This window comes from Odocoileus virginianus, chromosome 9 (assembly GCF_023699985.2).
Source record: "Odocoileus virginianus isolate 20LAN1187 ecotype Illinois chromosome 9, Ovbor_1.2, whole genome shotgun sequence".
Lineage (NCBI taxonomy): Eukaryota > Metazoa > Chordata > Mammalia > Artiodactyla > Cervidae > Odocoileus > Odocoileus virginianus.
Window position 1 is genome coordinate 62,928,317 of NC_069682.1, and position 10,404 is coordinate 62,938,720.

The 10,404-nt window shown below is 48.9% G+C and overlaps 1 protein-coding gene across 2 annotated transcripts; it reads left to right on the forward strand.

Moving 5' to 3' along the window:
* Window positions 1-2: 2 nt before the first annotated feature.
* On the forward strand, window positions 3-9,391 carry ADIG (adipogenin). 2 transcript variants are annotated; one of them, XM_070472623.1, is made up of 3 exons: window positions 3-452; window positions 9,008-9,115; window positions 9,203-9,391. In XM_070472623.1, exons 1-3 carry the CDS (start codon window positions 326-328, stop codon window positions 9,262-9,264), a joined length of 297 nt encoding a protein of 98 aa, XP_070328724.1. In that variant the 5' UTR covers window positions 3-325; the 3' UTR covers window positions 9,265-9,391. The 2 variants fall into 2 exon arrangements, with proteins under 2 accessions (XP_070328724.1, XP_020764742.1); XM_020909083.2 differs by adding an exon at window positions 6,610-6,742 and having other exon boundaries at window positions 245-452; window positions 9,008-9,391.
* Window positions 9,392-10,404: the final 1,013 nt, after the last annotated feature.

Consider the following 10,404-nt stretch of genomic DNA (forward strand, 5'->3'; position numbering starts at 1 on the left):
AGTGGAGAAATGTACTTGGAATTGGTTGTCGTATATATAAAATTCATGATTTCTGAACAAGCAAGAGTATTGTGATCTCACAGCATCTCAGAGGGATTTAAACCCAGGCTGGCCTGCCTGGGAGCCTGGTCTCTTGTTCTCAAACCGTCCCGCAACCCTAGCTTCTGCCCACTTGTCCAGAACAGCTTTCTCTTGGCCTGAAGGACAAACTGGCTTCCTTGTTACGTCACTGGCTCAGTCACAATTGGGCTGAGAGCAGAGCGTGGCCCGGCCCGCCAGGTCCCCAGGGCAGCCCAGGCCTGCCCGGCCTAGCCACACACGCACCATGAAGTACCCTCTGGTGCCACTGGTGAACGAGCTGACTTTTTCTTTCCTGGTGTTCTGGCTCTGTCTGCCCGTGGCCTTGCTGCTGTTCTTGCTGATCATCTGGCTACGCTTCTTACTCAGCCAAGGTGAGTTGCCCAGGCCGGGCTCTAATCCTGGAGCTGGGCAGGGCATGGAACAGCGTGGGGTTGCTGAAACAACTGTCAAGAAAACGGTTTCCTTCAGGTGTTCTAGCTGCTGGCTCTGCATTAACAGACAGTCACCTGCAAGAGAAAGGACTGACTTGCTAGTTTAGAGTTTCTGAACCTGGAGTCCCAGAGTGAATCTTGAGTTTGGGAAACAACACGTATGTGTGCATGTCTGTGCACAGGGCCACCGCTAAGCACAGTTTTTGGTCTGTATGAAATTATTTTGAGTGTGATTGCACATTTGGTTAAGGTATTCTAGATAGAAGATAAAACAATTTACTATTGCACTACAATAAAAATACATTTATGTTAAAATAAACCTGGAACAGAAATGTACTTGGACTTGGTTGTCATATATACAAAATTCATGATTTGTGAATAAGCAGTAATCATGTACCACTGGTAATAAGAGCTATTAATATAAAAATATATATGTAAAATATATTTTATTTTTGTATTTATAAATATATAAACAATAACAGAACTATACTTTCTGTATGAAAGATGGTATCAAATGTAAAATGTGTCAGCATGATAATGAACACTTTCTGTTTTTGTGACCAACCAGTAATTTAGGAGGAACTGAATTTTAATAATAAATAAGCAAATACAAAAAGAAATCAAGGTGTCCCTTCAGGGCCTCCGCTAGCATATAAGTCTTTGGTATAAGCTGGAAAGAGGTGGCCCCTCTGGGCTGATGAAGCAGTAAGTGCTGTCCGTCCCGTGGACGCAGCCAGGGCCAAGGCTCCAGGCGTAGAGCCTGGGCTGGCTTTCAGCCCCTCTCTGCCCTCAGCCTGGTGCTTTTTCAATCAACAACCAGCTGGGTGGGTACAGCGGCCTTAGGCATTTAGCAGGCACCCGGAGACCACTCTCTGGAGTAGGAAATGGCACCCCACTCCAGTATTCTTGCTTGGAAAATCCCACCCACCGAAGAGCCTGGCGGCCTACATACGGTCCATGGGGTCGCAGAGTCGGACACGACTGAGCGCGCATGCGCACACAGACACCCCTCACGGTTTCCATTTCAGATCGTGCCACAGGGAGGGTGTGGGTTTCTGTGGGACCCAGAAGCCGGCTGACATGTGTCCTGAACTCAGCCAACCGCCCAGAGGAGCAGGAGGCAGGGCGAAGCTGGCCTGAGGGAGGCTGGGGGCGGTGGGCCAGCGGGGACAGGGGCGTCAGGAATGGCACTCTGCTCCCCAAGGCTCCCGGCCCCGCCTCCAGCCACTCCCCTCACCCAGGGACCTCTTCCTGGGGACCGCTTGACCTCCCACCTCCTGCTCCGCCACCCCATCACCTTTGACCAGCTGGGCAGGGAGGGCGCTGGTGTGCTGCCAGCTCTGCTCAGATGGCGTTCAGACCGGCAGAGCAGTTCACCGCCTATTTGTCCCATGATCTCCAGTGTGGGGGCAGGGAATTGTGCAGTTGGGAGTTCCCGGCGAGGGCTTCCGGAAAAATGTCTAAAGTGTGTTCTCTTTCCCAGGGCGGACCGCAGGCTGAGGGCTGGTGTCATGGTGTCAGGTAGAAGGCGGAGCCCTTGTCTGGGTAGTGGCAGTAGAAGCAGGTCTCATGGCGCCTAGGGGAGGTGGGCCCAGGTTTCAGCCTCGCCCCTCCCCCTCCCCGCCCCCCACCGCCTGCTTTTTTTGGCCGAGACACAGCCTGTGGGATCTTAGTTCACTGACCAGGGATCTAATCCGCACCGCCTGCATTAGAAGTGCAGAGTGTTAACCAGTGGGCTACCAGGGACGTCTTCTGCCTTGCCCTTAGTTATAACATAGCTTTTTGTGAAAACTGTACTGGGGCCTGGTGCTAAACACTTGATGTGTATTATTTCATTTAATCCCCAGGAGAACGCTGTGAAATAATCCCTATCTCACAACTGAGGAAAGTGAAGTTTGGAGAGAAGCACCCTGCCCAGAGCTTACATGCCTATAAAACACTCAAGGGTGCCCGCTGCTTCCCGTGTGGGCTCTGCCGCCTGCCAGATGTGTGACTTGGGACAAGTCCTTTCTGAACCTTGGTTTTCTCCCCTACAAAATGGGGAGGATAATGGTCCCCTCCCTTTAGGCCTGTGGAAAGATGCATGTCAAGGACAGGGCACACGGACGCACATGGCACCTGGCAGGTGCTCAAGGGCTGAGAAGTAAGCCAGGCAGCGTCGAGGTTAGAGGACGTGTAGGCGTGGCTTTGGGTGACTCCTCTGGAAAGTGGGACGCCTCCTCCAGCAATTCGTTCTCCTTGGAGGCTCAGCTCTAAGCCACCCACAACCTGCCCTGTTTGACCCCTTCTCTGACCGGTGTTCACCCACCGACATCTCACGTGGCAGTTTGAAAGACATCCTTCTGTTAGTTTTGCAATGAAGAGAAACCGTCCTAAAAGTGAGGGGAGCAGCCCTCCCCAGGGCCCCTGTCTTCTTGGAATTCTCAGTATTACTGGGTCTGTTCTGTCCTTGTGCTGAGAATTGGCCAAACCCACGGTCTGGGTCTGCCAGGGCTTACTTGGCTGGGACTCCAGGCACCCTGTCCAGGGGTTTCTATTCTGCCCTAGATTTCTTGATCAGGATCAGTCTGGTCTGGAATCCAGTATGAACAGCAGGCAAGAGGAGCTCTGGCTCCCCCCTCCCCATCCCTGTTTGGCCCGGCTCAGCGGGGCAGTTTCAGAGCCCAGAAGGCAGAGGCCTGAGCACCCATGCATCCCATGAGGATGGAGGCACTTTTCCAAGTGCAGTTGGGAGCAAGTGGGTGAGATGAGAGCAGAGGCAAGAAAAAGAAAAGATCGTGGCAGCTGAGCCCTGAAGAGCGGGAAGGGGAGTGATGCCAATCCCTAGCCTGACATGGGGAAGCAGGATGTAGCCTCTGAACTCTGCCTTCGAACAAGGGCCCCAGACGGAACTGCACAGGACTGTGGAACCTGCCTTTGAGTCCCAAGCTACCACAGCCTGGTGGGAGCCTGGTTGTTTCACCTTTCCAAGCTTCCTTCCTTGCAAAAGATGAATAACACTGGTAATTGCCTTCATGAAGCTGTTAAGGGGATCCAATGAGAAAGTGCACGTAAAACACTTAGCACAGTGGAAAGAGGGACGTGGAAACTCACATTACCATGTGTAGAATAGACAGCCAATGGGAATGTGCTGAATGGCTCAGGAAACTCAAACAGGGGCTCTGTAGCAACCCAGAGGAGTGGGTGGGGAGGGAGATGGGAGGGAGGTTCAAAAGGGAGGGGACATATGTATACCTATGGCTGATTCATGTTGCGCTTTGACAGAAAGCAACAAAATTCTGTAAAGCAATTATCCTTCATTTAAAAAAAAATAAAGCCAGCACTTTATGTGTTCAAAAAATAGTCACTGTCTCTTGGGAGGAAAAGTCACTGCATCACACTGATTTTATTTTTTTTAATGATCTCAGTTCTTCTTTAAAAAGATTGATTGGTTGATGTTTGGCTGTACGAGGTCTTTGCTGCTGTGTGCGGGCTTCCTCTAGCTGCAGCGAGTGGGGTTACTCTGGCTGCGGTGAGCAGGCCTCTCATTGCGGCGGCTTCTCTTGTGGCGCACAGGCTCCGTTGTCACGTGGCATGTGGCGTCTTCCCGAAGCAGAGATTGAACCCGTGTGCCCCGCATGGACAGGCAGACTCTCAACCGCTAGGCCACCAGGGAAGTCCATCACACTGATTTTATTTATTTATTTATTTTTATTTTTTATTTTTGAATTAATTAATTTATTTTTTTTCCATTTATTTTTATTAGTTGGAGGCTAATTACTTTACATCATTGCAGTGGTTTTTGTCATACACTGAAATGAATTAGCCATGGATTTACATGTATTCCCCATCCCGGTCCCCCCTCCCACCTCCCTCTCCACCCGATCCCTCTGGGTCTTCCCAGTGCACCAGGCCCGAGCACTTGTCTCATGCACCCAACCTGGGCTGGTTATCTGTTTCACCCTAGATAATATACATGTTTCGATGCTGTTCTCTTGAAACATCCCACCCTCGCCTTCTCCCAGAGTTCACAAGTCTGTTCTATACATCTGAGTCTCTTTTTCTGTTTTGCATATAGGGTTATCGTTACCATCTTTCTAAATTCCATATATATGTGTTAGTATACTGTAATGGTCTTTATCTTTCTGGCTTACTTCGCTCTGTATAATGGGCTCCAGTTTCATCCATCTCATTAGAACTGATTCAAATGAATTCTTTTTAATGGCTGAGTAATATTCCATGGTGTATATGTATCACAGCTTCCTCATCCATTCATCTGCTGATGGGCATCTAGGTTGCTTCCATGTCCTGGCTATTATAAACAGTGCTGCGATGAACATTGGGATGCACGTGTCTCTTTCAGATCTGGTTTCCTCGGTGTGTATGCCCAGAAGCATCACACTGATTTTAAATCACAGTAACTGCTAAGGTAGTTGAAAGACTGTTTAACATATCTTACTTGTCACTTAACCCTCTCTATACCAGAAGTTATTATGATGCCCATTTTACAAAGGAGGAAATCAAGGCTTGGCCTTTTCTTGGTCTGCATTTGAAGGGCTATTTTCAGCCTCCTTTACTTCTCTGTAACCGGTGAAATACCTTTAGTATACCAAGAAAAAATAATAATCTCTCCCATTTGCCTTCTTTTCTCAACTTACCTTTCAGAGATAAGCCATGTCAGCAAGCTCATATGCCCATTTAATAGTACATGTAAGTTTTTTAAAAAATGGGAAGTGTGTTCTTTGGGTTTTTTAAAAAGGGATTTTTTTCCTTAATTATATATTTTATAGAAGTATAATTGACTTACAATGTTTCAGGTACAGAGCAAGGTGATTCAATTATACATGTACACAAACAATATATACATGTATATGTATAACTAAATATGTATATGTATATTATTTTTCAGATTATTTTCTATTATAGGTTATTGCAAGATACTGACTGTAGTTCCCTGTGCTATACAGTAAACCTTTTTACCTGTTGCACATCTATTTCTTAAATTAGAAATCTAGCATTCTATTCATACTAAATCAAACAAATGGAATCAAAATGTCATAATTTTCTTAGTTAGGCAAAAATTCATAAGTTTTCTAAAAGTCAAGGGATTCTATCATATACTTCTCTGCAACGCCATCGATCGGGTTGGCCAAAAAGTTCACTGAGGGAAGGAGGTTACTGAAAAACTCGAACAAACTTTTTGGCCAACCCAATAATACACCACAGACATCTCGCAGGCAGAAGGATACAGACCTAACGTGTAACAGCCACAGGATGGAGGGGTCCTGCGGTGTGAGTGTGCCGCACTTCGTCACCCAGACCTCTCGTGATGGATGCACACTTGGTTTCTGGAGCATTTTAGTGTGTGTGTGCTTTACAGTGCTGTGAGAAAAACCACTGGACACATATACTCAGATCTTTGTTAATGAATGGACAGGTGGACCAATGGATGAACAGGTGGGCAGGCGGGCTTGTGTCTCCTCAGTGTCCCCTCCTGGACCATGTTCAATGCAGGTAGTTCATTTCCTCAACTCTAGGGTCCTTCCTCCACCTAAAAAAAAAAAAAAATTTATTTATGGCTGCACTGGGTCTTTGTTGCTGCTCAGGCATTCTCTAGTTGGGGCAAGCGGGGGCTACACTTCATTGCAGTGCATGGGCTTCTCATTACTGTGAGCTCTAGGGCTTGTCAGCTCAGTAGTTACAGCATGCGGGTTCAGTAGTTGTAGCTCCAAGGCTCTAGATCTCGGGCTCAGTAGTGATGGTGCATGGGCTTAGTTGACCCATGGCATGCGGGATCTTCCCAGATCATGGATCAAACCTGTGTCTGCTGCATTGGAAGGCGGATTCTTACCCACTATACCACCAGGGACATTCTAGGGTCCTCCCTCTTCTAGAAGGTTGGTATTTCGTGGGCCAGCCTTCTTTCTTGGTCTCTGGCCACCATTCAAGGCCCTGAAATCTTCCTGGGAGGACTGTCTCTTGCGTCATGATTCTGCCTTGGCCCCCTGACCTCAGATAAGGCTGCAAGGATGCCTGTATCTGGCAGGGGACTCCTTTAGCATCAGGAATAGGAGATAAGAAGTGACCATCCAAGTGGCCTTGTCTTGTCCCTCCACAGATTCAGAGGAAAATGACTCAGATGTATGCCTCGATTGGGAGCCTTGGAGCAAAGACCCTGCTGAGCTTTGCGAGGAGGAGATGCTCCACAGCCAAGAGGAGGAGAGGCCCTGCTGCTGAGCCTATTCTGCCCGGTGAGGCCCCTCTGAGGGTTGGAGAGCTGGAACCAGAAGCCTCAGCGCTGCCCAAAGCCTAGGGCGGCTGCCATCCTAGAAGTCTGCTCCCTCCACTGTGCTGGAAAGCTTGAGGTCTCTGCCATCAGAGAACCTTCTGCCTTGTTGTGTGGGAGATCTGGTTTTGCAGGTTAGAGGACCAGTCACCCCTGCCATAAAGGGTTTCTTTGCAAAGGTCCCCCTGCCTTTCATCTCTGTGACCTCACCTCCCACCACTCTCCTTAGAATCTTTGTCCTGGCTCTTCCCTCTGCCTGGAAACTTCTCCTCCAGACATCCCTCACCTCGAAGGTCCTGCTCAAATGTCACTTTTTCAGTAGGGCCCCCCAGCCAATCTCCTCAATACTATCTTCTCTCCCCCTCACTTACTCTGCTATAAAATTTCTTTTGCCATGGCACTTAACATCCCTGACATGCTCGATAACTGACATCTCTCTTCCTAAGCATCCACAGCAATGCCTGACACAATGGGGGCTCCATAGATATTTGTAAGAGGAAGGCAAATGACATCATAACAGTAGTAATAGTAATAACGGGACTTCCCTGGTGGTCAAGTGGTTAAGACTTTGCTTTCCAGTGCAGCAGGTTTGGGTTCAGTCTCTAGTCAGGGAACTAAGATTCCACATGCCTCAGGTCCAAAAAAACACATTAAATAGAAGCAACATTGCAACAAATTTTAAAATGGTCCACATGAAAAAAAAAAAAACTTTAAAAAATACAGTAATAGTAATAATAATGGCTGATAGTCGCTGGGTTTTTAAGAGGGGCTAGGACCCTTGCTAAGCACTCGCAAGCTCATTTACAGAGTCCTGGATGAGGGAATGTGGAGTGGCAGTGCAGTTAAATAATTTGCCCGAGTATCAGAGTTCTACCCTCGCTGAACAACAAGGACACCTAGGACATCCCAGTGGGAGTAAATGCCATTTCTATGCCAGTGACTCCAAATATCTCTTGCTCTAATCTACCCTCTGAGCTGTTATCTGTCCACTCGAGGCCTTTTCATGGCTAGAATGGGATTCTTCCTTCCCTTTGCTACCCCACAAAGCAAAACACAGCACCCCGTCTTTTCCCAGCTGGTCCCCATATCCACAAAGAGCGCTGCCATTGGTTGGCCCAGCTGCCTGAGCTGCAAGCCCAGGAGTCAGGCTTCATGCCTGTCTTTTCCTCCTACCCATGTCCAGTCCATCAGCAACATCCTAAACGCCATCTCTCACACATCACTTCTCTCTGTCCCCAGGGCCACCACGGCCGCCCCCAGGTCAGCCTGTATATCTCACTGCTTGTCCACGTGGAGAAAAGAGGCGTTGGCAAGAAGCAGGGACCTTCACTCAACCTCAGAGACACTGATTCTTAACCTTGTCAGGTCATGACCTTGACAGTTGAGGGCCCCTTTCCCAGAAAACCACACACCTGGATACGCACTCCAAGTTTTGTGTTCAGGGCCAGCTTCACAGTGGTCACCCTGTGCAGTCCCACAAGGTTGCCTGTTCAGGGGAGCCTCGTGCTTTGTGTAACCTTCTGCTGTCCTCATCTTGAAATTCTTAATTTATTTTGGCCACACCACGTGGCTTGTGGGATCTTAGTTCCCCAACTAGGGATTGAACCCAAGCCCTTGGCAGTGCAATCATGAAATCCTAACCACTGGACCTCCAGGGGAGTCCTCCGAAATTCTTTTTTTTTTTTTATTCTTAATTTTTGAACAAGGGGCCCCGCATGTTCCTTTTTTTAATGGGTGCCACAAATCACGTAGCCTGACCTGTTTGTGTACAATTCTTATTATTGGAGTATAATTGCTTTATACTGTTGCGCTAGCTTCTGCTGTACAACCGAATGAATCAGTTCTATGTATACATACATCCCCTCCCCTTGTGCCTTCGCACCCCATCCCACCCCTCTGGGTCTTAAAGCTCCCTGTGTTAGCTTTAAGGACAGCTTCCCACTAGCTGTCCTATTTTACACATGCTAGGGTATATGGTGCACCATTAACAGGGTCAGAGAAGGAGACTTTTGGTCTCTGCCCGAGAATCCTGTCCCAGTCTTTTTTTTTTTCCTTTTAATGTTTAATTGGAGGATAATTGCCTCATAATGCTGTGATGGTTTCTGCCCTACAACAACGTGGATCAACCCTAAGTATACGTATGTCCCCTCCCCCTTGAAGCTCCCACCCACCCCCGTCCCATTCTCCCTGCCCACCCCTCGCTTACTCTTTCATCTCCCTGTCACCCTAGATCCAGCGTTTCACTACTTCCCAGCCTGGTTCTCCTGGCGTCAGTGGGGCCGTGGCCGTGGCCGATGGCGATGGGAGACTCTCCACGGAGGAGAGAGGACTTTGGCGAGTGAGGTGCTCCCCTGTGACCCCAGTTTGGCTCCTCCACTGATGGACACAAAAACGCCTCCAGAGACCCGGCTCTTCTCTGTTACAGATGACCTCCTCAGCCCCCCCAGGGAGGAGCCGGAGCTCTCTTATACTATGAAGACAGCATAAGCGGGCCCTCGGGGAGAAGCTGGCCAACAGCTCAGAGGTCTGCCAGGGCAGGGCTGGGCCAGAGGGCGTAGATCCGTATTAAAGAAACAAAGGGGATTCCTGGGCTCAGGGGACCCTGACAAACCTGCTGGGCCTGATCAAGTCCACTCATTTGACAAGCTGTGGGGCCGGGGGCAGCCTTAGCACTGGGGGTAGTCCTGGCACTGACTCATGCCATCCTGAGCTTTGGGGATCCGTTCCCATCTGTCCACTGGGCTGGCAGATCATGCTCTGAACTTCTGTTCTCTCATTTCAAGCACAGAGTCACTCTTTTTTTTTCTGGCCATGCCACATGGCCTGTGATCTTAGTCCTCCAACCAGAAATTGAATCTGGGCCCTCGGCAGTGAAAGTCCTAGCCACTGGACCACCCAGGAATTCCCTCAGTCTCACTCCTTGATTAGTCTTCAGGTTGATTTTAATAACAAATATTCATTTAATAACTATCACAAAAAGAAGAGCTCCTGGTTAGTGAATGCTTACTGCATACCAGGTGCTTTTCCAGGCATTTTCTTATACACATGATGGTTTTTAACCCTCAGAAGCATGCAGTGAGGTAGGGTCTTTGGTTTTCCCTGGGTGACAGATGGGGAAACTGAGGCACCGAGTTGTCAAGCACCTTGCTCAGAGTCGCACCGGTGGGCCTGGGATAGAATCTCAGCCCTGACTCTAGTGCCAGCCCTGCTCCACTGTGCCAATTCTTCTCCGGGGTTGGGGGGTTGGCTGTTGGAAGAGAACATGGAGGAGACACAGCGCTCTGACCTTTCCAGAACCCCCGTCTCTGCACCCCCGCTGGCTACGCGGAGGCAGCAGGGTTGATGGGCTGGAGAATAGGACAGACCCAAGGGGTCACTTGGGTGGTCATCTTTGTCCCCTTTCTCCCTCTCAACCCATGTCCCACCAACCCCCACAAGGCTTCTAAACAAAGGAGAGAGAATAAGTCTGAATTATTAGAGCCGGAATTTTTTTTTAGTTCATTAAATGGGCAACTTGGTTTTTTGTTACCTTTTTATATTGGAGAACGTGCTTCTGCAGGCATGCTTAACCGTGTTCCAAGGAAGGATCAGAGCCAAGTTCAACCCCCTGGGGAACTTCCAGAAACC

Bases quoted from the DNA above. Each gene is read 5' to 3' on its own strand.
- ADIG (XM_070472623.1), top strand. From the start codon at position 326: ATGAAGTACCCTCTGGTGCCACTGGTGAACGAGCTGACTTTTTCTTTC. The intron at 453-9,007 runs GTGAGTTGCCCA...CTGTCACCCTAG, and splicing joins ACGCTTCTTACTCAGCCAAG to ATCCAGCGTTTCACTACTTC. The intron at 9,116-9,202 runs GTGAGGTGCTCC...TCTCTGTTACAG, and splicing joins AGGAGAGAGGACTTTGGCGA to ATGACCTCCTCAGCCCCCCC.